Below are 26,044 nucleotides of genomic sequence, written 5' to 3' on the forward strand. Positions count from 1 at the left end.
CCAGACTGCATATCAGACTGCATATTGATGTTGACCGGAGCTCTTCGCAGAATGTAGACTTATAATTTCATTAGCCTTTGCTGCCCACACGTGGCCAAAGTCTGCATAGCCAGTTAACAGTTATGTTGAGAAGAAAACCACTTATGGCCTAAACCAACTCTGATGAATATTCTTATTTGACAAACATTGACACTCGTGCAGTATAGTTAATTATCGGAGTATTTTCTCTATGTTTACCTTTTTCTTATCTTTAAAAAACAAACATTTAGTACACATGTAGATCCTGATATCCTGATAAAGAGTTATGTGTATGGTATGTGATGTTATGGTGTGTCAATTTTGGGGGAAACATCCAATATGTATCTTTAGTTTCCGGCAAGCCATCCTTTCCTGGCTTTTATTTTGAAATCACCCACTATACTCAGTTTTCATCGTCCGTGGCTCTCGCTCGCAGACAGAAGTACTTCGTAATGGTTTATAGGCTACGTTGTTAGGTACATGCCGACTAGTGAGACAGAAACCACAATATTTGTATTAAAACGCTTAAAAGAGGGACTCAGTTCTTGCTATACGGAAGTACTTGTCAGATGACAGGTCATGTGATCAGATGGTGACAAAGTCAGTGTACTCTGGCGAAACATCTGAAAGAGCTTAATGATTTCTGTGGGAAGAGATTAAGGCATATTTTGTAAAAGAAAGTTTGCAAGCAACATGCAGAATGTAATCAATTCCGTGAAAGGAACTGCACTGGGAGTGGCTGAGTTTCTAACACCCGTGCTAAAGGTAAGGCAAACATGCGAGTTAGCTAGCTTGCTAAACTACCTCAATCTACGCTGGTTTTGCCAGTGTAATTGCGTGTTTTTGTAGCAAATACATGAATTATTTGATATTTTGCCACACTCTGTGCTCCTTCTCTGCTTGGCATGGTGTGTTGCTGTTCAATGTAAAGATTACCCAATCTGGAACATTAGCCTTATGATCTTGTTTACATTACTGTTTAGTGTGTATAATGTATTTACCGTTTAGCCTACATATTTCAGGTTGCAGCATTTCCTTTTCTACGCAATTGTTTGACCACCAGCCACAGTTAATCAGATATTTTAAATGCGATATAACTTAACTTTCTCCTAAACATGTGTAGTATGTGTTTTAGACCTTCCTCTTTTCTTGCAGGAATCGAAATTTAAAGAAACTGGCGTCATTACTCCGGAGGAGGTGAGGTTTAGAGATTGCATTGTTGTATAGGCCTACTTATTGGCAAGTTATCACATCCCCAACATTATTGTGATTTTTTATGTAGTTTGTGGCTGCAGGTGATCACTTGGTCCACCACTGCCCTACATGGAAATGGTGAGTTGGACTAAAGTTCCTCTTATCTGCACAAAGCGGAATCCATGGGTTCAATCTCAACCCAATGCATACACTTTGTGTCCATTGACTTGTAAGGCATTCCCGCAATTTCACAATTTGTTCACTGTGGTATATTGAGGAAATCGTCAGAAATGATCCAACCTCAAAGACTTCTGTAAGAAAGTACATGTGGATAATAGAATTTTGCTGTCTGTCTTTGACACATGCGGATTAAGAGCCTATTCATATTTCACCTGAGTGTCAAATTCATTTGTTTTCATTTTGAACCTTGAAATTCCACACTAATGGAATATACTCTGTTGAAGTATGTTGCACTTCCTTCTAACTCGCTTCCTCTCCCTGTTCAGGGCATCAGGAGAGGAAGCAAAAGTGAAGCCCTACTTGCCACAGGACAAGCAGTTCTTATTAACTCGCAATGGTGAGACGGCCAGCCCATTTCATTTGTAGGCAAACTAGAATGCTGTTCAGTACACTTATTTCCACTAAAAATGTTATGCTGATGTATGTTTGTGTTGCTATAAAACGGTCAGTGCCATGCTATAAGCGCTGCAAGCAGATGGAGTACTCTGATGAGTTGGAGGCTATTATAGAGGAGGATGACGGTGATGGAGGATGGGTCGACACCTACCACAACTCGGGTGAGTGGACATCAGTTTCCTATAGACCCTTTCAACAATAAAAACAAAAACAATGCTTGAACGTTCTATTTGGTTCCCAATCTACTTCCTCTGCATTAAGAAAACATATGGAATGTTAAAACTGAAGCCTTGTGGGGCCAACTATGATGCTGATAATGGAACTCTCTTGAAAGGGTCTATATTATAGACAGAAGTGGTTGGTGAGGCTGAATGGCCTTCAGTCATTTTTTCTGTTATATGATGTTTGCTCACTACTTGCCGAAGTGGACTTCTAAATTCTAAATAGTATATTGGTTTGGAATTTGTAGGCGTGACCGGAGTAATGGAAGCTGTTCGAGAAATCTCGCTTGATAATAAAGTATGTTCCAACTTACTACAGTTACACTTTCAGCTTTCACTTTCAACTTTTCAAATGCTGTTTTTAGGTGCTTTATTGATTGATTGATTTTGTTTTGTTGTTCATCTCTTCCTCTGATATCCAGGATAGCATGAACAGGAATGTGAATGTGGGTGCTTGTGGCAATGATGGCGAAGACGAGGAGGATGAGGAGGAAGGTGAAGCCGCAGACATGGAAGGTATGTACCCAGATCACTTAAACCTCACAACAAATTTGGCAAAATAATGTAGAAGCGTAATGGTGCGAAAATACTGGAACCACTTCACAGGGGTGCAAATATCTTGTATACACAAGTTAGTAGTATATTCTATAAGTATATCATATAATCAGCGTTCAAAAAAGCGCATCACATTAAGAAATTCCTCCAAGCAGTGATGTAAAACGCTGCAGACACCAGCGCCGCATATGAGTGCGCAATACTCTGCTTTCCACATTCGATTACTTAGACCCCATTATTCTCAATACAACACCCCCCACCCCCCCGCACACCAGCGTCAAACTCTGCCGCCAACTCTGCTGGTGTGTGGGGTTGTATTGGGAATAATGTTGACAGTCATGTCGGCGCCAGTGTCTGCAGTGCTTAAAGCACTATATTTAAGTGATATGAATGATGTCTGAAACAAATAATAATGATGCTCTCCTGCCTCTAGAATACGAAGAGAGTGGGCTACTAGAAAACGATGAGGTAAGATGGATGTTGTCTTTCTATGTGATATGTACAAGGCAGCAGTGATGATGCAGTGAATAAATTCATATTTTTTTTCTTTCTTTCTTTTCTCTCTTCTTCTCCTTTTTGTTATTTCTGTCTGTTTTTCTTTCTCTCTTGTTTTGTAAACAGGCTACTCTCGACACTAGGAAATTGGTGGATTCCACCAAATCAAAAATGGAGGCAGGTGGCGAAGATGCCATTTTGCAAACCCGGACTTATGACCTCTACATCACATACGACAAATATTACCAAACCCCAAGATTGTGGCTATTTGGATATGACGAGGTACTTCTTACTCACTTATCACAACTGATTTATCCATCTTCCTGTCTTCATGTAGATAGATAGATAGATAGATAGATAGATAGATTATTATTATTGATCCCCAAGGGGAAATTCAAGGTCTCAGTAGCATACAGACATCACACACAACATGCACTTACAGCAGAAAAAGTAATATAAGTATATAAATATAAAAAAACTCAACTGCACAATAGAGACAGTAGAAGATAAAAAATACTAAATATACTAAAAAAAAAAAAATCAAAAACCTACATAGTGTGCTTAAGGATGATCAAGCATGAGGCGCTGGCAGGCGCTTGCATGTGAAGGAAAATGTAGATTAGGAACTACAGGCTTCGCTCAGGAAACTTCAGTTGACACTGTTTGCTGTTTGGAGCTATTGTGTGTACATCTATACCTCAGGGGGTGGGGGGGGGGGTGTGACTGTGGAGGTATATATAATTGGTTATGGTGATGAAATGTTTTTTCAGACAGTGTAATTGAGTCTACATTCTGACTAATGTCTTTTTTTTTTTTTTTTTTTAAGTCAATTAATTTTTGGTTAGAGCATCTTTATTGCAAATGAGTGTGATGCTTGCTTTGCCCTCCAGGACCGACAGCCACTCACAGTGGACCAGATGTATGAGGACATTAGCCAGGACCATGTGAAGAAAACAGTCACTATCGAGAACCACCCTCATCTCCCACCTCCAGCCATGTGCTCCGTGCACCCCTGCAGGTAATGAAGATTACCGCAATACCTTTTGAAGGAAAAAAGAAGGCGGTCACACTTTACTGGGATAGTCCGCCCATCGACTACAAACTAATTATCTGTTGACAATCTGTTAACTACAATTGATGAACAACAATTTTACATACTGGACTTGAAAAGAGGCAGTAGAATACTACAGGAAATCTCGACACCAGATGGCAGTGTAACAGCCCTGGTTGACCATCAGCAAGATCTGTAGGATATGGAATAAACCCCTTAAAGGAGAAATCCGGCGAGTTTTCACGTAGATCTCCATTTCTCGAGGTCACCTAGTACTGTCGGTATGAAAAAAATTGAAAACAATCGGTTTTCGCTAGTTTGAGGTGCTAGTTCCAACAGCTAAAGCAGCCAGGCAGCTACAACGCTACACTCTGGGGCCATGTCCGTGAGCCACCAAGTTCATGCAAGGAGAAGGTAATGTTGTGAACACCCAAGAAAGGTGGCATAAGACAATGTCAGAACTCTTGCCTTTGCCAAGTAAGATATTGATCAACCTGATAGTAAAATGATCAAGTCTGAAGTACAGTCAGAGCCAATTGAAGAGCAAGCTGGGTTCAGGGCTGGCCCAATATTATTAAGAGATAAGAAATAGTTATCTGCAGGAATATTAATATAATCAGCTGCTTTGTTAAGCTACAACTACAGAGTTCTTAAGTCAACACAACACTGGGATGGGTTTAAATACAACACCATTTACAGCAAACCATTAGCCTAGAAATCTAGACGCACCCTCACGGCAGCAAATGTAATTTGCTGCCAGGGTAGTCTAGCAACTCCCCGTTGGCTTGCGAGCTGGAAAATTTAAACTTCAGGCCAATCACATTGTGTATAGAGTCAGTGGGCGGACTTAACATAATGATGGCAGAGTTGCGACGGTTCGGCGTGAATTCCCTGCTACTTGAAAACAAAAAATTTGGATGTAGCTGTTGGCGAACAGCATGACACGAGTTAAGCTTTTTTTAAGTTGGCAAAAGTTTGAACAACTAGCCAACTAGCTCCGCTGGTGGGAAAACGCATGGGACTCATGAGTTGTAGCACTATCCTATTGCGTGCAGAGGGAATTTGAAAGACAACCGTTTATCCCGCCCATCGGACTGAGCACTGCGAATGATGAGTCCCCAAACCCTACATCTTGATGTGGCTCTGGCTCATCAGGCTAGGGAACCATGGGACTGATGTAACAATATCTCTCCAGAAAGTTTCTAGAATGTCGTACTCGGTAACATTGACCCAACTAAAGTGTGATGGATTGATTGATTGTGACTATCCTAAATGTTCCATGAAATGTGTGTTTATCCAGCTATTAAAGCTTGATACGAGATTGTATAGTATTATTCGTGCTTGGAGGCATTGACAGAGAGAGTGTGTTCAGTTCATGCTGTTTGTATTTGTGTTTCCCAGACATGCGGAAGTGATGAAAAAAATCATTGAAACAGTTGCAGAAGGAGGAGGAGAGCTGGGAGTTCACATGTATCCTTCAATTCACTGTGTACACTTGTTAATATTTACCCTGACATTCTTCTACTTGGAAGTACCAAATAATACCATGTTGAATGAGATCTTTTTTTTGTTGTAAAATTAAAATGGATGAATATGGATTAGAGGTGTCCATAAGTGTTCTCCTTAACTCCGATCTAACAATTAGGTATCTTTTGATCTTCCTGAAATTCGTCCAAGCTGTCATTCCCACCATAGAGTATGACTACACAAGACACTTCACCATGTAAATCCAAATTGTGCTTCGCATACTCTGAATAATTAGGGTGTGTTCTTCTGGCCAGCTAACCATAGCTACAGACGGAACTGGAATGAACAGCAGAATGAAAGATGTTTTAAAAACGGAATGAAAGATGTTCCTCTGCATCTTTGCATGTGCAGTGTGAATCTGAAGTGCTGATTGATGATTTGCTGCTCATCTACTAAAAACATCTGTACCAACAGTAAATGCACTCTGTGGTGGCCCATCTTGCGGTGTACTCATCTGTAATATCTGTATGTAAGCTATGTTTGCAAATGCCTTGCTCTGCTCTAAACAAATGTAGACACTAAAATGGTCATGTATCTGTCAAAACGCCATTCTGATATTTTTTAAAAATAAACTGAATAAATCTTGTTGGACTTCAAAAATCCATATGTAATGTACCTGAAAACTTTTTTTTTTCCTCATGAGGTTGTCATCATGTGACCTCCTCATAGTTGGCTATTTTTACCAACCGATGCCCAAAGATTAGTTAATACAGTGGCAGCACAGTGTTGCCATACATATATGACCTGTTTCGGATAGCTTCCTGCAAAGAGATCTTGTGGCAGATTCCAGCAACAACCACACACTTTTTTTTTTTGTTGCATTTTTATGTTCACCCCATTTCTTTCATCTGCAGTGGCAGCCTGTTTGTCATGTTAAACCTTTTAGATCAAGTGAAATGAGTCCCTGTTTGTCTCCCATAAGAGCTCATTTTGAAATAATGTTTGTTTATTAATAAAACAAGATAAATATGCAAGAAGACTTTCTGGTTTTAATTTCATACAACACTTCAAACTTGTATATGTTTTATTCAACTGCAGTAGGCTACTGGCCACCAAGGTATTATGCAGATTAGGAGAGAGAGGGATGGATCAGCATTCCTAATAACCTGAATGTTGGCCTAATTAGTCAGTTGGGAGAAAGTTTGTTTTCCTTTCCAGATTAGATTGTAAGGTCAGTGGCCATGCCTGTGTTTTAGAGACATTTGAAATGGGCTTCAATGACCTGGTCAGACAGACCTGCAATTCCAAATTTGCCATAAAGGTTCGTATGGCTACACCAATACAAGATTGTACAAAAATGGTTTTTAAAAAGTAGTCAGAGACGAGCAGTGGGGGACTTTTTGACATGTTATCAGCACAAACAATTCCATAATTTGTCACCACCCATAACCTTGACCTACCTCTGCCAAATATTGGGCTACAGCGCATGCTGTAACGTGCATCCAGAACATTGTCTATGCCCTTGAACTTAAAAGAGCACCCGACTTTGATACATATTATGGCCTCCTTACACCAAGCAACTTTGACAAGATTTGGGAAAGATTCTTGAAAGATTGTAGTCTTTTGAGTATAGCTTGAATGGGGGGCACTAGTTAAAAGACTCCAATCTTTCAAGACTCTTTCCCAAATCTTGTCAAAGTTGTTTGGTGTAAGGAGGCCATTACTAAAGTTGCACTTAATCAAATTCTTGGCGCTTGGACATCAGCCAGAGAATGTCTAATAAGGGCTCTGTCAGAGCCTTTTTGGGCATCAGCAACAGCGCCCTCTAGCGAAATACGGAAATATGAGGATAATCCACTGAAAATCATATGGTGATTCGTGTTTTTACATTAAAGCGTATCTGGCTGACAGTAACAGTATAATCTATAATGTAGTACATATGGTATCAAAGCCAAAACTTAACGTGACCAATGTGGTGTGTCTGAACTGTGATACCGTTGTCACATCTCACGCCCACATATTCCACCCAAACGATTGGTCCTCTTCGACTGTTTTCAATTCGTCATCTTCTCGCGACTCCACTTCGCCGAAGGCAAGGCTTCAAATGATGTGCATTTGATGCAATTTCTCACATTGTTTCGTGAAAAGCCGAAGGTCATGCAAAGTTCGTCAGTGACATGTCGGAACCATGGCTTTTCCCTACAGTTTTACTCTGTATGTACGGCTTCTTCTCCAATCTCCGACCATCGGAACCTTTCCTTACAGCGTTTCTCATGGGACCAGACAAAAACCTTAGCGAAACGCAGGTAAACCTACGCTTCCTCTTGCTTCCTATTGCCCTGAGATTCTTAAACAAAGTTGTTTGCGGACAGACTTGTTGTTATCCCAGCAAAATTATTGATACATGTACAGTAGTATGCATGTCAACGAACTTAAAACTGACCTGAATGAAGACAGTTCCACGAGTTAAACTTTTAGAGGTTACTCGTTACATCATACTATTGCGTTGGCCAGACCACGTGAATTCTGTTACATGATCTGCTTAAGATAGTTAACCTTTTTGATAGTTTTTGACTAGCCAAGTATGCCATTGTTGTTCAGATAGTTGATTATGAGACCGTTAACATGTTTGGAGTACACATTATCTATATAGTCGCTGTGGCTCAAGGTCAGCATGTGTTCCAGACAAAACTGAGGTGCAAGTTAGCTTAATTCTGAAACAAAACGTCCAATGTAACTTACTCACTCATTATGGAATCTATTATTCTGAGTCTCGATTTGATCTGTTTTAGGATGGGTTTGTGGGTATTTATTTGGGAGATGATGCTGTTTTGACACTTTCTCTTGAAAGAAAATGTGACAAAATCTATGATAAAAATCTCTGTTAAGTGATTTCTTTCCTTTTCACTGCAGGTTGTAAATGAAATCTACCCACTATGGACCTATTCCTACCTTGTGCTGCTTTTTCCCGTCTTCCTGGCGACAGACTACCTTCGATACAAACCTCTTCTCATTCTGCAGGCAGCCAGCCTCATCGTTACCTACGCTATGCTTGTGAAGACCCAGGGCGTGCTGGCCATGCAGATCCTGGAGTTTTTCTTTGGGATGGCTACAGCAACAGACATTGCCTACTACTCCTACATATACAGTGTGGTTGAACCGGCACAGTATCAGAAAGTGACTGGGTTCTGTCGGAGCATCACACTACTGGGCTCCGCCATAGGATCTCTGCTTGGCCAGCTCCTTGTGTCTGAAGCAGAGGTCCCTCTGTTGTATTTGTGTGTTATCACACTGGCATGTGCCTCCATTGCTTTCTTGACTCCCTGGTTTCTGCCCATGCCAGCGAAGAGCCTTTTCTTCCACCAGAAGGACGGTGGTAATCAGGATGCGCTCACTGCAGAGGCTACTACCGGCCCTCAAGAGGATAGCCTGGAGTGTAAGGTGCCCCTGCATTCTGAAGAAGCTGTGGTGAGTGTCCGGTGTTGAAGCACCAGGAAAATACTTTGCACTCAGCTATGAAGACGCGCTAAGCTAAGGAGGAAATAATGAGTTTAATATGCTTGATGACCCCAGTGAAATGCTCACAAAGGCTGATCAACAAGGTGATGCAGTGTCCACTCAGAGGAAAAACCAGTTCCAGTAAATGATGTAATGTGATGTGAGTCACTGGCTGTGTCTCAAACTGCATACTTCCGTCAGTACACTGCTAGTGTGCTCTTAAAGCTGCAGTTAGCAAGATTTTTTTTATCATATTCACTGAAACCAACACTATGCTCCGACAGAACAACATAAATCAGCCGGTTTTAGAAAAAAATCCGCACTTCTACCTCCACCTAGAGCCTGTTATTTGTTTTGCAAAAATCCCGAGTTCCCAGTTCTTCTGGTCCAATCAGAGCAGGGCTGTGTGAGATCTGACTCAATCACAGTCTGGTGCGCACTGACGAACACAGTCTCGATGAGAGGGTACTTGGTGGTAGTGGGGGAGGGGCATGAGAGTTGTAAACATTCAACATTTTGGCTAAGTCCCCTCAATCTTTCAGACTTGCCAACTGCAGCTTTAATTGTGTTGTGCCCACTTTTCGATGGTTGGTAATTGTCCCAATATCTGCGTTATATATGTAAACTAAGTATTTGATGTGTGCAAGTAGGCGGTTTGAGACACAGCCACTGTGTCTGCTTGTGTCTCCTCCCACAATAACATTCAGTATTGTCTTGCTCTACCAGGAATTACAGGAACAATATACTGCCACCTTTGCAAAAAGTAAGCAGTACAATAATAGTTTCATGTCCATGATATGCAGTACTATGTAATGTTAGCAGTTTTGTCAAGATATTTCATTTATTGCATATGAATTGCAAATAATACCTCCAAAACTGCAGTTTTGATACTCTGCAACACTATGCAACATTGTTCCACTTTTTAAGGTAGTCTATGCTTTTATTAGGCAACTAGTTTTGTTATCTTTTAGAAGTGCCAGTAGGAGTCATAATTGATTATAACAATCAACCCCATATGTTCCCTACTCAATATGCTGTGTCTGTTTTTCTCAAGTATGAGGGATTAGCCCTCAAACCAGTGTGCCAGAATTTTGTCCGAGGTCAGATTTGGACAGTGGCCACATCACAACTCATGACTGGCTTACAGGGTCAGATGAGTTCCCAGCCAACCACTGGGCTCTATGACAAAACGTTATCCAGTAGCCATTTAACCCCTTCATTGGATGGGAGTGTGGGGTGAAGATAAATAATGATGTAATGATCTCACCAGTGTATATGCGTGAAGTCAATAGTGAGATGTATTGGATACCAATGGGATATTGGTAGCCACTTGTCGATCACGTATAACATTTGAACATTCTAACGAAAGATTCCATTCAGCAACAATTTAAGATTCTAACATGAATAACAAATGTCTGAAAGTTAAAGGTGAGAATAAACAATGCATTATAAGGGATGCATTAATCCCAATCAATGGGGGATTTATTGGACGCTGATGGGATATGGGTAACCTAACATGTATAACAAATGTCTGAAAGTTATAGGTTGAAAAATAAACTCCAGTCAAAGGTTGTAGGTGAGAAAAACTGCATTACAAGGGCCACATTACAGGACCGTTCCTAATTGTGTGACCCAGGTCCGTGAGGAGGCCACCCGTGGTCTGCTGGCCGTGCTGAGAGTACTGTGGGAGGACTTCCTGCAGAGCTACTCCTGCAAGACGCTCCTAGCGTGGTCTGTCTGGTGGGCCCTGTCCACCTGCGGATACTTCCAGGTCGTGAACTACGTACAGGCACTTTGGGAGAAGATACTGCCCTCCAGTGAGTTCCACATATACAATGGCTACGTAGAGACCATCTCAACTTTACTGGGTAAGTTGATCATTTTAACATGTTTAGAGTCTAAAGTAACTTTAGACAATAGTCAGAAGAGGTCTTTACAGTACTAAACACTTCACACTTTACTTCCAAAATGGTTCCTATGATTATCTGGTTAAATTCTATACAGTACCCTCCAGAATTATTGGCACCTCTGCTAAAGATGACGAAAAACCGGTATAAAAAATAATCTGTTGGTGATTTATTGGGGGCCTAGCAGCGAAGCTACGAAGGCACCCATTGAGTTACTAGCTTTTCCTATTATTATACTTCTGACATTGAAGTCTATGGCAGCCCATAGAACGCCTGGCTAAAAAGTGCTGAAATTTGGCAGAAAGTTTCGGGACACTCCACTGACCACTCACGCTCATTTATGGATCTCTAAACCTAGCCGTCTATCAGCACCAACGGGTCAAAATTTGGTCGAAAATTGAATCGCTGGTTCAAGCCGAAAGTTATGAAATTTGGCACACTGATTCAGCACTATCCCATGATCACTCTGACCAATTTACAGAACTCTATGCCCAACACTCTAGTGCCACCAATGGGTCGAACCTGGATTGCATTCACTCATGTGACCATTGAACAGTGCATCCGATTTTCACAAATCAGGCACTGTTGGAATCCTTGGACCGACCTAAGTTCAATGACTCCTATTACGTCACTTTCCTCCATATTGGACCTCCGGCATATTGGATTTAATCCAAACTCTACGAAAAGTTTCAGCGTTCACAAATTTCATCCGATTTTCACGGAACTTGGCGGAGATGATCTTCTGCCCGAGCCGCACAAACGATACTTGTCAGATTTTTCAATTTCATTTTTGTTTCCCCGTGACAGCCAATCAAATATGGTGATGAACCCGCCAAACAGGAAGTGGACTAACATCTCTGTGACGCTATGAGTTAACATAACAAAACTCGATACCATTAGTCAGGACACTGTCCCAATCACTCACAGCAATTTTTATGCATATACATTGAACACTCTAGCGCCACCACCAGTTCAATGCTGGACATGCGTTTATGCGCGTGGTCCTTGACTCTTTTGTCTGATTTTCACAATTGAGGTAGTGTCTGAATCCTTGGACCATACAGAGTTCATCGACCCCTATCCTATCACTTTCCGCCATATTGGACCTCCGCCATATTGGATTTAGTCCAAACTCTACGAAAAGTTTCAGCGGTTACAAATTTCATCCGATTTTCAAAGAACTTGTCGGAGATGATCTTCAGACCTAGCTGCACAAACGATACTTGTCAGATTTTTAAATTTAATTTTTGTTTGCCCGTGACAGCCAATCAAATATGGCGATGAAGCCGCCAAACAGGAAGTGGACAAACATCTAGGTGACGCTTTGAGTTAACATAACAAAACTCAATACCATTAGTCAGGACACTGTCCCAATCACTCACAGCAATTTTTAAGCATATACATGGAACGCACTAGCGCCACCACCAGTTGAAGCTACCACCGATGAAGCCACCAAACAGGAAGTGGGCTAACATCTCGGCTATGCTTTAATGTATGAAGTCCAAACTTGGTACAGGGACTTGGTATCTGATTGTGAGGACACACTAGGAAATTGGCATCATGTGGCCTCTATAGGGGGCGCTGCAATACAGGAAGTGAGCTCCTATCTTTGCAGCGCTTTCATGTATGAAGTCCAAACTTGGTACAGGGACTTGGAATCTGATTGTGAGGACACAGTAGGAAATTGGCATCATTTGGCCTCTATAGGGGGCGCTGTAATACAGGAAGTGGGCTCATATCTCAGCAACGCTTCATTGTATAGTCCAAACTTGATACATGGACATATTAGCTGATTGTGAGGACATGAAGGAAAGTGGTCTCATTTGGCCTCTAGGGGTGCTGTAATAAAGAAAGTGAGCTCACATCTCAGCAACACTTTGGTGTATGAAGTCCAAACTTGGTAGAGGGACATGGTAGCTGATTGTGAGAATGCACAAGGACATTGGTGCAATTTGGCCTCTTGCTGTGAGTGCTTGCTCATGCCATGGCAACGCCATTCCTGCTATAGCGCACTGCTAGGCCCCCGCATTGCTGCTTGCAGCTGTATTTGTAAATTAATATTGTAAAAAAATAGGAAAAATCCAACCTTGAAGGGAAGCAAATTTATTTTGAGTAAAAGGAAAATCTCAAAGAAATAAATATTTGTAACAAAAACACATTGCTCACAATTACTGGCACCCCGGCTTGTAATACCATCTTAAGCCTCCCTTTGTCAATAAAACAGCTTGTAATATTCTTCTATGACACCATAAAGTTGGAGAATATAAAGCAAGGGATTTAAGACCGTTCGTCTTTACAAAATCTTCCCATATCGTCCAGATTCCTAGGTCCACACTTGTGCATTCTCCTCTTTTGACTCACTACACTGTTTTTCTATGGAGTTTAGATCAGGGGACTGAGATGGCAATGTCTGAAGCTTGATTTTGTGTTCAGCAAACCATATTTGTTTAGATCTGGATGTTTGTTTTGGTTCATTGACCTGATGAATGGTCCAGTCATGACCAACTTTTAGTGTCTTGGCAGAGCTTGACAGATTTCCTTTGAAAATGTTCAGGTTTTTCTTGGTGTTCATGATACCATGCACCTTAATTAGGTTCCCAAGGCCTTTGGGAATAAAAACAGCCCCACAATAGCACAGCCCCTCCACCATAATTCTCATTAGGCATGGGGTTCTTTTCAGTATAGCCATTCTTCTATGTATGCCAAACATACCTAAAGTGTTTCTATCCAAATTTTGACAAAAGACCACTCATTTCCACACAGGCCGGCGGGACACTGAAGATTAACTTTAATAGACATTCTCTGACTTACAAATGTCAACACACTTTCTTTTTATTTAAATTCAGTGTATTATCTTGTCTTTCCGATGTTGAAAAATGACTAGAGGATTTAGCCTTTGTGTGACTTTATTTTCATACCATTGTGAAAAAGAAAGTCACGAACTACTTCTGACCGTTCACAGACACTCTGATTAACTTAAATAAATTGAAATTAGTTATGAAAATGCTTCTGTTAGGTTTTGTACATAAGATTTTTCAGGGGTGCCAATAATTGTGAGCAAGGTGTTTTCGTTAAAAATATTTGTTTCTTTATGAGATTTTCCTTTTTCTCAAAATAAAATTGCATCCCTTCAGGGTTGGATTTTTCCTATTTTTTTCATTGTGAGATCACAATAAATCACCAACAGATTTTTTTTTTTTATCCCGGTTTTTAGTCATCTTTAGCAGAGGTGCCAATAACTCTGGAGGGTACTGTACAGTACGTCTCAGTCATGTCTTGGTTTCAACTAACATACTTGGACATTTTACCAACATATATATTTTTGGTATATATGATTTAATATGGTCTATTTTTAATTCAGATTTGAAGTTGTCATGCTTCTGTTAGTCTTAGTCTCCATGCAGGTGTGTTGTCTGTCCACAGGTGCACTTGCTGCATTTGCGGTGGGCTATATGAAGGTGTCTTGGGAGGTATGGGGGGAGCTTGCCCTCTGCACATTCTCTGTGGTGATCGCTGGGGCTGTGTACCTTATGGACACAATCATGAACATCTGGGTTTGTTACGTCTCGTATGTGATCTTCAGGGCTACCTACATGCTGTTGATAACCATTGCCACGTGAGTGCAAACATAAGGAGGCTTGTCTGTTGCAGATGTTTTTTGTCATTATTGATTTATAAGTCCGCGGCTGAAATGCTAAACAGCACCTCACCAATGCAGGTATCAGATCGCAGCCAACCTGAGCATGAAGAGGTACGCACTGGTGTTTGGCGTAAACACCTTCATAGCCTTACTGCTCCAGACTCTTCTCACAGTGACTGTTGTGGACACCAGTGGTCTGGGCTTGGACATTATTCAACAGGTAATGATGACTTTATCCCCTGGAGACTAGAAATACTCTTTTCTGATTGGCTGGTAGAGTGGCTATTAATTATATTATGATAATGGCCTCTTGCCCATATGTGAGAAGAAATGTGTATGGAGTGATGACTAGCAATCATAATCGTAATCTTGCCTTGCGTAGATTACTATTAGATATTTTCTATTCATTACCCCTCTTTGGGGTAAATGGGTTATGGTTGATGAGGGAGATTTGTTTCAGTTGCACATCAAACACATTATTTATGTATAGAAGTTTTCTTATGAAATTTTGTCACTCTAATGAAGATGCTTTATATCCCTGTCTTGTCCTCAGTTCCTGATCTATGCCAGCTACTTTGCTGTGATTGCAGTCATCTTCCTCCTGGCTGGACTGTATAAGTGGAGGAGGTCGAGACGTGCTTCTGAGCATGTTGTTCAGACAGGAGAAGCCGACTCCGTCGGAGATGGGACCCCTGCTGATTATGGTAAACAGGATATAGGTTATCAGAACCGCCTATAGGTTATCAAAATCGCCTTTACTAGTCTAGTCATCAGGTGTGTTTTAGAGACTCCAGGTCAAATACTTGAACTTCTGTTAATTTGATTGTAGTTGAAGTGTTGAAACGATGCGCACATTAATGCTTCAACTCACTGAGTAGTTTGCTGTAGTGGATTTCAAGGTCTACTTTCACTTTGTATTTGGTCCTCTCAAACTTACAGTAGAGACATCAGCAAAATAACCTCAATGTTTCATATTGCTCATGTGTTTTTACTAACACTACTATTGTAACTAGTATTTATTGCATTGTAGTTACTTTGTCACTTAGTTTTTGAAAAGTGCTATATAAATAATAATAGCAATAGTAATAATAATCACCATAATCATCACTGTACTGACTACGGCCTACTGCTACTACTGTAGAAATAAACATCTAGCTAGATTGTGGATTCCGAAGGCAGATGCTGATACCCTGCTGAGAAAAAGTTGGCACAGTGAAAAATAATGTGATTTATACTTGAGAAAGCCTTTAAGCCTTATATCCCCTTGTTTAATCCACATCTGTGTTCAAATGTGTTATAATTTGAAAAACGATTATATGTAAATGTAATTAAATTATTAATTGTGTGGATCGTTCCTAGATCGACAATGAAGCCAAATCACAATGATTGTATTGTTATGTACTGTAGAGGTACGTTTAAGAGGATCTCAGTGTTTCCCATACATTGTCTAATCTGTGGCGGGCCGCCACGAAATCAAAACCGGCCACCACGAACGAACGCCTTAAAGTGACAGGCACTAGACCTATATACCCCCCCCCCCCCCCAAATAGAATCCAATTCTGTGGGAAACACTGGATCTTGACCTTGTATGAATCACTTCATATGTGTGTTACTGGCAAAACAATGGATGGGTTGTTTTATATGGTGATTCAGTAATATTTAGTAATTAACACCATACAAGATGTGTTTTAACATTATGAATTGTTTTGTTTCTGCCAAACAATTTAATTTTATTGTTACTGCAAATAGTGTTACATTGAAATGATCTTTCATACATGCCCTCCTCATCCATAAATCAAAGACGATAAGATGGCACTGATATTTTTCTAATATCTGTAAAATGATTAAGCACTTTTTGTAAAATCATTTGTAGAACCAACCATATTTATTTTGTTTACATCATTTTTTTCTACTTTCATGATTTGATTGTATGGCTGTATATGTGTGGTTGCTATGTGTTAAGGGTAGCCCTCTTTTTTATGAATACTTTTTTCTAAAGTATTTGGTGTGAGTCAGTTGCTTCCCTTGGTGGGGTGTTTTTTGTTCATATATTATTCCATTTTTGTTCACATTTGTTTTAAAGGAACCATATGTAAGAAATGTATTTCAATTAATCATAAAATGGCCCTGATATGTCACTAGACATTAAGAAATCATGTTCATTTCAAATACTTATATCACTGACAACAGTAATCCGGCCAGGATATTGTCATTTAAAAAGTGAAGTTGCAGCCCTCAACTGATGTTGATGTTGTGTTTTGGCCTGATGTGCCACCCTCTACCTATCTACTAATCACGAAGTCAGTAGTGTTTCGGCATCCGGGTTGGCAACCTCAAGTCGGGGGAGAGGGAGGGGATACACCGCTCTACAGTAATTTGAAAGTGATTGCAGTACCAGGTTTGGCCACAATCTTACATATGGTTCCTTTAAATAAATAATGTGGAAATGTGTTTTGTGTTGGGTGTGTTTTGTGAAAGAAAACAAAAGATACAGTAATGACCAAGGCACTCATGTTCTGGTTACATTCATTGTTAAGAAACTGTATTTTGTACATGACAGTGTATTAAAGTCCAAAAATTGTCCAAAAAATGTTTCACAGTCTCTGACGGCTCCTACACACAGTTGCGTTCCGTCAACGCATGCCAGTGGGTGTTCCCGACGGTAGCTATGCAAATGACTTGAAGTATAACCGTAATTTGATTGGTTGATGCCGTCCGTCGATTGGCTTGATTGGCCGGTGCCGTCTGTCAGTGCAGCAACAGCTGAACTTCTCAACGCGAGCAGCGGGAGAAACGTGATGGACCCACAATCCAGTTCGGCAACGGTTGACGTGGGCCCATGTAAAGTGAATGGGATGCGTCTCCAGCAACGCAACGCAACGCACGCAACTGTGTGTAGGAGCCGTTATAAACCTCATCTTCAGATACACAACTTCAGACACCGTACTCTTACTGTACACTAGCATATACGTCTGTAAATGAATCAAAGTACTTCAGTATAAATATTTTACTACTAAATCTAACCCTAGGATTTCATGCTAGATTCATTGTTAACCTAGATGATCCGGTTACACTTTACTTGACATAAGAGTGACATGACCCTGTCATGAATGTGTCATAAACAAGTCATAAATGTTTATGACATAACACTTCTGTCATTAAGTGTCATTCGATTTTTGTCATAAAATCGGGTTAGGGTTAGAGGTTAGGGTTAGGGTTCATGTGTCATGACCGTGTCATGTCACTATTATGTCGATACTGTCAAGTAAAGTGTTACCGATGATCCTTAGCTATGTGTCCATCAGGTCTATAAGATGCCCAATCATCAGGACAAAGCCAAGTTCAATTTGTCAGCCACACCGAGCTGTAATTAATACTTTTTGAAATTGCATTGCAGAGAAAAATGTAGTCACATAACAGTCATTCAATACCAAATTGTAGTGAACCCACATGTCAAAGTTCCAAAATGTAAAACATGCAGAGGTTACAAAACCTGGAATTTAGAAACTGAAAGTCGGTTGTAAAAGATACTTTTGTGAAAGACTACAAAGCAATAACCCTTGCATGGTCTCTCACTGATTTAAACCACATGCAGAACAGTTGGTTATTACATCCATTTGGTTGGTATCCTATAATGATAGTTATAGGTTCCCACGGGTCATGGAATTTCTGGAATATCATGGAATTTTGGAAAGTCTATTCCAGACATGGAAAGTCAGAGAATTTTATCATTTTGGGGGCAAAGTCATGGAATATCAGGGAATTTTGAATTCAGAATTGGTGTATATCTGGTTATTAGCTTTACTGCTTGCTTGAGTAGTTGTTGTTAGCCCAACTATGTTCATTCAGTACCCATTTATTCATCTCCCACTCTAAAAAAAAAGGTAAAAGATTCTTGAACGCTACGTGACTGTTCTGAAATCTTGTACCCCTTATTATAAACTAGGTTATGGAAATTCCGTTTTTTTGTCAGGGAAAGTCAAGGAAAAGTCATGGAATTTTACACTTCACTTAGTTTATCATACACCAGGGATCAAGCTCATGTCCATTAAAACAACATTCTTTAACTTTAACAATATACTTTAACCTCAACATAATGGCTTCAAACTCATTTTGATGATATGCATCCTTATAGGCAATTGCATGTCTGCCAATACCAATGTGCACACCAAATGCCTAGAATTGCACTGTAGCTATGACGCATTGTGCACCCCCCTTAAATGGGTACACCCAGTACATTGAAAACTGACCAAAAGCAGACTTCCTATACTGTGTTACTCTTAATAACCATAACCCCGATGGTAGCCATCACGGTGACCTTCATGATGGGTATACTCGTCGTCGGGGCAACGCATGCCAAGGGAGAGCTGAATGGCCATTTCCTGTCTGCGCAGCTGCATGGAATCCACCAGGTCGTAGATGGTGGACATGGACCACATTGGAGAGGGATACCACGACTTCACATTCCCATCTTTCCCCACCAGGAGCATGGAGAAGGACTCTGGGCTGATCTGGAAGTAGTTTCTGATGTCCATCACCAGTGAGGCAGAGAGGTGCTCCCTCTCCACGGAAGCACTTCCTGTGTTTGGGAAAGGTGCACAGATCACATGCAATAACACACCCCTTTGCACCAGTGGCCTTTATAGTCATTTCAATACGAAAACATTTGTGTGTTACTGATTAATTTATACATATAGTAGTTTGAATGTATTTCTTTTATATGTCGGTGTTGTTGTTGTAGTTGTTTTCAGTACTTACCATTGATGGGGTATAATTCTAGAACTCCACTTGCGTCCTGTCTCTCTTTCCCCACTAGTCTTAGCACAGCCATGTGACGTAAACCTGGAAGTTGAAGGTCTTAATGTCACTAACTAAGTATCACACTTCCAAATCAGCTTGTTCAGAGAGAAACAGAGAAAAGACATCACAAGTTTAGTGTGTTTGGGGCACGTCACCCCATTTCAAATCAGGTAAGGTTGTTGCTGCACCATCTACATGGTTTAAAACATGTCTATATTATGAATGGATCCCAAAAACCAAAGGCCTGTAAAATATTTCTGTTAAAATTCTTTATATATTTTAACCCTTGATATTATTTCAACGTCATTCTGACACATTCAAAAATTGTGAATGTCTCTACAACAATAGAACCTAGACATTTCCTACTCACGTAGTAATGCATTAAGCTTACAACAATGTCGCCTACTAATCAACAGCACTCAGGGCACTTTATTGTCACAAATAGATTTCTAGGCAGAAAATCTGTTTTTCATCACAAGCAAACCCAACACCAGCTCGAGAGAAAGACTTCCCTCTACATGGGCAAACCCAACACCAGCTCGAGAGAAAGACTTCCCTCTACATGGGCAAACCCAAATTCCATGGATTCCCGATGAAGTCCCATGAGGTCTCCTCTCCCCAAGTCTGAGAGAGACTCCAACAGGACATTATGTGCATGCACGCAGGTTTATTGAACGCCGCTCCAACATTTTTGCTCCTTTATTTTCATTAGAATATAAAAAATAGCCTTGCCCAGTGCTGTTCAGTTCTTAAAAACAACAAAAAATACAGTAGGCCTGTAGACCTCATGAAAAGGTCCATAAACCACAGGTCTGGAAAAAACAACTCTGGTCTTTTTTAACAGCTCACTAGATTAATAGCAAACATGATCTGAAGCTTTTCAAGAGACATTTAAGAAATGTGCCATTATTTGAACAGACAGACACACACACAGAAGCATCAAGTTGCAATCTCTCTCTCTTTCTCTCTCTCTTACACACACACACACACTGAAGTCCTGAACTTCTATAACCCAGAGGCGCTGTATATTAGAATGCAAATGTTCGGATGCTTGACTGGATCTCACTCACATGTTAACTGGTGTCTTTTGGCAATATAGTCAGCAACGTCATGCTGTGAAGGCGTTTCTTTCATTTGTGTGATGTGTTCCAGCTTAGAACATAGAACTGCATAGTGCAGTTCCTGGACGAGTAGAGGGAACGTTGTAGAGAACAACACACATATACTCATCTGTCCTTCACATCAAGAGTTTGAAGATGACACCAGAACTATAGCTGCCTGAGGAAAGCCTCATACCTCAGAAAGAGCTAAATTGTTGCATAGTGTTGCTTTTGGTTAGTGAAAACACAGCCAATCTATCACACTTGATTACTTGATAGCGTTCTCTGAGGGGCCCAATAAAGCGCATTGATCTGCTATGGAGGTTACCTAGGTTGCAGGCCTGGCTGGTTAGGGTGTAGAGCTGCTGTTGGTAGGCCCACTGGTCATTGCTGGGTGTTAATGTAAGATCAATGCAATAGAGCTCACCTAGGTTGCAGGCCTGGCTGGTTAGGATGTAGAGCTGCTGTTGGTAGGCCCACTGGTCATTGCTGGGTGTTAAAGTAAGATCAATGCAATAGAGCTCACCTAGGTTGCAGGCCTGGCTGGTTAGGATGTAGAGCTGCTGTTGGTAGGCCCACTGGTCATTGCTGGGTGTTAATGTAAGATCAATGCAATAGAGCTCACCTAGGTTGCAGGCCTGGCTGGTTAGGATGTAGAGCTGCTGTTGGTAGGCCCACTGGTCATTGCTGGGTGTTAAAGTAAGATCAATGCAATAGAGCTCACCTAGGTTGCAGGCCTGGCTGGTTAGGATGTAGAGCTGCTGTTGGTAGGCCCACTGGTCATTGCTGGGTGTTAAAGTAAGATCAATGCAATAGAGCTCACCTAGGTTGCAGGCCTGGCTGGTTAGGATGTACAGCTGCTGTTGGTAGGCCCACTCATCATCACTGGAGGAGGACATCACAAACAGCCTGCGCCTCCAGCGGAACCTATAGGCACCAGATGGAGAGTTCATTTACTTAGAGAGCACAGAAAACAAAATGGAGGAGAAGATAACATGACCAGGCAGCAAGACAACTACTAGACCTAAAACCAAATCACTGGATGATTGATTCTAGAACTGCCATAACTAAAACCAAATCACTGGATGATTGATTCTAGAACTGCCATAACTAAAACCAAATCACTGGATGATTGATTCTAGAACTGCCATAACAAAAACCAAATCACTAAACGATTGGTTCTCTTGCAGAGTTATGACCATAACCATAACCCTATAACCATAACCATAACTATAACCATAACCCTATAACCAACCATAACCTTATAACCATAACTATAACCTTAACCATAACCCTATAACCATAACCATAACCCTATAACCATAACCATAACTATAACCATAACCATAACCCTATAACCATAACCATTATTATAACCTGAACCATAACCCTATAACCATAACTATAACCATAACCTTATAACCATAACCCTATAACCATAACCATTATTATAACCTTAACTATAACCCTATAACCATAACTATAACCATAACCCTAACTATAACCATAACCCTAACCATATAACCAAAACCACAACCATATCCGTAACCATATAACCATATCTATAACCATAACCATAATTAATGTCATAATCCAGAGCATAATATGAGTAACCGTGAAAGGAAGTTCTCCAAAGTTCTTGATTTGTCCTCTTTCTTGCACATCACGCCCTGTTTTTTCTGTTGTTCCATCTCATTAATGCGTGATGTGAAAGTATCCATGTAGTCAAACACAGCCTTCATGGCAATGGGCACTTCATATTGTTGCTGTAATCACAAACAAACTGAAGATGAACATATACAGTATCAAATCCATCACAATGTAAAAATAAACAAACAAAAGACAGATTTGATTTCATGGTCCATACAGTACAAACAGTTCTTAAAACACATATAATTTTACTAATATGAAAATAACTGAAAAACTTGAACTTCATGTGAAGCAAAACAAAAACTGACCTTGACTTTGATCTCAAAGTCAGTAAGCACCATGTAGAAGTCATCATGTGTCATTCCTAGCTCTCTACGAAAGGCCATGATGAGCTCATGATTAACAAGGTCATCATCCTGCAACCCCCTCATTGGTTTATCTTGCTCTACAAAAAATAAAAAATATCCAGCCTTTTTATTGAAAACAATATTGCAATTTAGAGCATAAATCACTTTGATAACTTAATAAACTTTGGTAAATAACATAAAGGCAACAAGCATTTCATTCGAGAAAAAAACCCCAACTGTGAGTTGAACTGAATGAGTGTCCTCAATTTCTGGACACATCAGTCTGGGCCTGATGCCTAAAACTAAACAGATTCATAAACATAAATTGTTCAGTCAAAAATATTAATTGGAGTAGATGTGTAAATCAATGTAACAGGTAACAGCAAAATGTAACAAATAGAATGACCTTGCAAAGAGTTGCAAATAGAATGACCTTGCAAAGAGAAATGACCTTGCAACGGGTAAATTAGAAGCTCTCTTTCTTCAATCCGTACTCACCCACATGCCAGTAAGCAAGTGGCATGAGACAGTAGGCGAGTGGCATGGGACAGTAGCCAAATGGCATGAGACAGTAGCCAAGTGGCTTGAGACAGTGGCATGGGACAGTAGCCAAGTGGCATGGGACAGTAGCCAAGTGGCATGAGACAGAAGGCGAGTGGCATGGGACAGTAGCCAAGTGGCTTGAGACAGTGGCATGGGACAGTAGGCAACTGGCTGGAGCTAGTGGCGTGGGACAGGAAACTGGCACAGTGGCATGAGACATGAGGCCTCTTACTCACCCATATGATAGTGGTCAATCTTCATGGTGCCATTGGTGAGAGGGCCAAAGATTGTGATAACGGAGACTTTCCGGAGGGCCATCTCACACACGTGCTCAAGATACTCGTCCCTCTGCTGCTTATACATTCGGTTGTGCTCCGTGGGCGCAGTTACTACCTACGGAGCAGTAAATGGGACTTGGATGACAGTGAAAAGCAGAGTAGTCTCACTCACACCAATAATTTAAGAAATTAATTATCATAAAATAAGCTTGTACACATCATAACCCATCAGTATGTGTAAGCTTATACTTACAATTAATCTTCTCCTCTTTTCAAAATAACTGACAAATCTGTCCAGAGACTTCTTCTTAGCGGATATTTTGTCTGATAATTTCAAGGTGCCATCAACGTCTTCGCCCAATGGCTTCTTCTCAGGATATTTAGCACTCTCACCTGACTTTACAGCTTTTGGTTTCTTGGGTGCTTTGCTCTTTTTCTGTGTTTTCTCTGTCTTTTCAGACTTTTGTTTCTTTTCAATTTTCCCAGTTTTGAATTTACCTTTTTGTCTGATAATCTCATCTTGGATATCTATGGCTGTGGCCTTCTCAGTGCCCTCTCCTTGTCGCTTCTTCTCATGTGACACATTCAGCTTCATACTGTGCTTCGTAACTTCACTCACAGTGTGCTCTGTATTGTTATCCGATTGGTTGTGAACTCGATCGTGGGAAAACTCAGTTTTGTGAGTATTGTAAGTGGGGGTGTAAGTGATAGTGTTTGGCTGATAGCTGTCACTCTGAACATTTTTGGTAGAGAGGTGGTCAAATGGATCAACAGTGGGCATACCTGACGCACTTGGGAGACTGTGTGCATTGCTGGGGTCATTGTTCAGAGCAGTAGCAGTCGTTGAAGTGATGGCGTGCAGGGCTGAAGGAGTTGTTATAGTGGTGGCACTGGTGATAGTTGTTTCTTGTCCTATGGTGCTGATGGCTGTAGATTTGAACAAAGCTCCCTTGTCGTCTCTGTTTGAGTCCAGCTGTATCTTAGGACTTTTTTGCACTGACCGTGGAGATTTTACTACCTGGCCCGCCACCCCAGACTCCTTACATGTTTGAACGAAACCTTCCTGCCTCACTTTCTCCAGCCGGCGTGCGGGCGCCTGATCGACGGCCCTGTACACGGCCTCCAGCCTCACAGGGTGTGGGTACCGCTCCTCCACCTGCAGGGTCTTCTTCAGCAGAACCATCTCAAATTTACCCTTCTCCAGTTTCAGGAAGTCCATCAACTGTGGCACAAGAGCGGCATCTAAAGGCTCCTCTATAACGGCGCCCTGCTTGGTGATGTGTCGCACCACACCTCCAGCCTCGCCCTCCCGATGGAACACGACGACCTGATGCATGTGCCGCTCCGCCATCTCACAGTACGCATGCGCTTTCATCTGACTCCTCAGCAGCTGGTAGTAGCTATCTGACTTACGTGGTGCGGAGATAACGAGCAGACGATTCCTTCCTGCAAACCTGGCCAGAACGCTGATGGAGGCGCTTATGTTGAGATGGTGACGAGCTGGTGAGGGTGAATGGCCAAGCTGAGGTCCACTGTGGTCTATAGAGGCACTGTTGGTAGGGGCCACTTTTCTGGGGTGGGGTGGCCTCCTATTTTTCTGCACCTTACCGGCCCGTGCAGTGCTTAATGGGTCCAGGCTCATGTTCCCCTGAGGCTTTATGAACGGTCCACTGTTCCCTGAGGTGGTGGGTCCTGCAACACCGCCAGCAGGTTTCGCAATGTTTTCAATGTGCCTTTTGATCACAGTGTCGGAGTGCTTACTTTGACTACTCTTTCTATATGCCTGCCTGTGCATTCCTCTGAGCTGCGTGTCCGCTTGTGGCAACACTTCTGAAATGCTTTTAGCTATTGCCAGCATCACCAAACAACAGTAAAGGATTGGGCATTTCATTTTAGCAAAATCAGAAACAGTCATAAAAGCGAAACAACAAATTTACTTCTTTCTCATGTAGAGACCATTTAAGGAGTATGTTGGTCTAATTACTCCCCAACAAAAATGGCACAGCTCACAACCCCAGGGTGCACAATGTCTCGAGCAGCAGATGAAGTCATGAAGCAATAGCCAGGATAAAATGAATACCAGTTGTCTTAGTCTGACAATCATGGACACTATCACTTGTCATGTTACAGAAGTTACATGGGCCACATCTGTATGGGATTAGGATAATCTTCCAGATGTAGCAATAGGGGCCTACAGCAATCTACAAGACAAGAGTTTCGCATCAAATGTTTCAGTAATTTCGACTTATCTGAAAAACTCCAAACAGACAGCCTCCTTAAAACGCAGAATGTATGTAGACCATCGGTTGTCGTAAGCAATCTCACTTTCACTCCTATAGCTTCCTGCGGTTTTCGTTGGATGTCTGTAGACTAAATCAATTTCTTCTGCGGACCGTGTCCCCCTCTTGTCTTCGTGGTGTAGTCTGGCGTCGTTTCCGTTTACAATGGAAAAATGCAGGGATGACCATCTCCTCGACAGGCTCCTAGACTAAAGTCGGAAAGCAAGTAACATATGGGTATCGGATCTCACAGTAAGGCTCAATACCGCCCACCGCTCATAAGGTCTCAGCAAGATGGGTCATAGCCTACTTTTACCGCTGTAAACCCCAATTATTTACAACTCATTTGCCGTCATAAATATGTA

The 26,044-nt window shown here is 41.2% G+C and overlaps 3 protein-coding genes across 3 annotated transcripts; 2 read left to right on the forward strand and 1 right to left on the reverse strand.

Annotated features, from left to right (window-relative positions):
- The first annotated feature begins 499 nt into the window (after positions 1-499).
- atg3 (autophagy related 3) lies at positions 500-6,282 on the forward strand. Its single transcript, XM_076302924.1, has 12 exons — positions 500-783; positions 1,174-1,215; positions 1,301-1,350; positions 1,719-1,789; positions 1,902-2,009; positions 2,318-2,367; positions 2,492-2,585; positions 3,058-3,092; positions 3,246-3,401; positions 4,010-4,137; positions 5,572-5,640; positions 5,816-6,282. The coding sequence occupies exons 1-12, from the start codon at positions 712-714 to the stop codon at positions 5,895-5,897; spliced, it is 957 nt and encodes a 318-aa protein (XP_076159039.1). The 5' UTR covers positions 500-711; the 3' UTR covers positions 5,898-6,282.
- A 1,446-nt stretch (positions 6,283-7,728) lies between these two features.
- Positions 7,729-16,680, forward strand: slc19a2 (solute carrier family 19 member 2). Its single transcript, XM_076302925.1, has 6 exons — positions 7,729-7,943; positions 8,551-9,105; positions 10,772-11,003; positions 14,466-14,658; positions 14,761-14,902; positions 15,236-16,680. Exons 1-6 carry the CDS (start codon positions 7,815-7,817, stop codon positions 15,419-15,421), a joined length of 1,437 nt encoding a protein of 478 aa, XP_076159040.1. The 5' UTR covers positions 7,729-7,814; the 3' UTR covers positions 15,422-16,680.
- Positions 16,681-18,931: 2,251 nt separating this feature from the next.
- ccdc80l1 (coiled-coil domain containing 80 like 1) lies at positions 18,932-25,938 on the reverse strand. The gene is made up of 7 exons (XM_076303796.1): positions 23,654-25,938; positions 23,359-23,515; positions 22,541-22,677; positions 22,197-22,348; positions 21,406-21,509; positions 19,441-19,524; positions 18,932-19,261 (listed from the first exon to the last, which is right to left on the reverse strand). The coding sequence occupies exons 1-7, from the start codon at positions 25,313-25,315 to the stop codon at positions 18,963-18,965; spliced, it is 2,595 nt and encodes an 864-aa protein (XP_076159911.1). The 5' UTR covers positions 25,316-25,938; the 3' UTR covers positions 18,932-18,962.
- Positions 25,939-26,044: the final 106 nt, after the last annotated feature.

The sequence above is a fragment of the Alosa pseudoharengus genome, unplaced genomic scaffold (assembly GCF_046254945.1).
Source record: "Alosa pseudoharengus isolate Yale_2024_CS ecotype anadromous, Long Island Sound unplaced genomic scaffold, YU_APseudo_1.1 YU_APseudo_1.1_scf_24, whole genome shotgun sequence".
Lineage (NCBI taxonomy): Eukaryota > Metazoa > Chordata > Actinopteri > Clupeiformes > Clupeidae > Alosa > Alosa pseudoharengus.

Coding starts and splice junctions, on each gene's coding strand:
- atg3 (XM_076302924.1), top strand. CDS start 712: ATGCAGAATGTAATCAATTCCGTGAAAGGAACTGCACTGGGAGTGGCT. Junction 784..1,173: donor TTCTAACACCCGTGCTAAAG/GTAAGGCAAACA, acceptor CTTTTCTTGCAG/GAATCGAAATTTAAAGAAAC. Junction 5,641..5,815: donor GGAGAGCTGGGAGTTCACAT/GTATCCTTCAAT, acceptor TCTAACAATTAG/GTATCTTTTGATCTTCCTGA.
- slc19a2 (XM_076302925.1), top strand. CDS start 7,815: ATGTCGGAACCATGGCTTTTCCCTACAGTTTTACTCTGTATGTACGGC. Junction 7,944..8,550: donor AAAACCTTAGCGAAACGCAG/GTAAACCTACGC, acceptor TTTTCACTGCAG/GTTGTAAATGAAATCTACCC. Junction 11,004..14,465: donor GACCATCTCAACTTTACTGG/GTAAGTTGATCA, acceptor GTCTGTCCACAG/GTGCACTTGCTGCATTTGCG.
- ccdc80l1 (XM_076303796.1), bottom strand. CDS start 25,315: ATGACTGTTTCTGATTTTGCTAAAATGAAATGCCCAATCCTTTACTGT. Junction 22,349..22,540: donor ACTTTGAGATCAAAGTCAAG/GTCAGTTTTTGT, acceptor TTGTGATTACAG/CAACAATATGAAGTGCCCAT. Junction 21,510..22,196: donor TTGGAGAACTTCCTTTCACG/GTTACTCATATT, acceptor TGGTGCCTATAG/GTTCCGCTGGAGGCGCAGGC.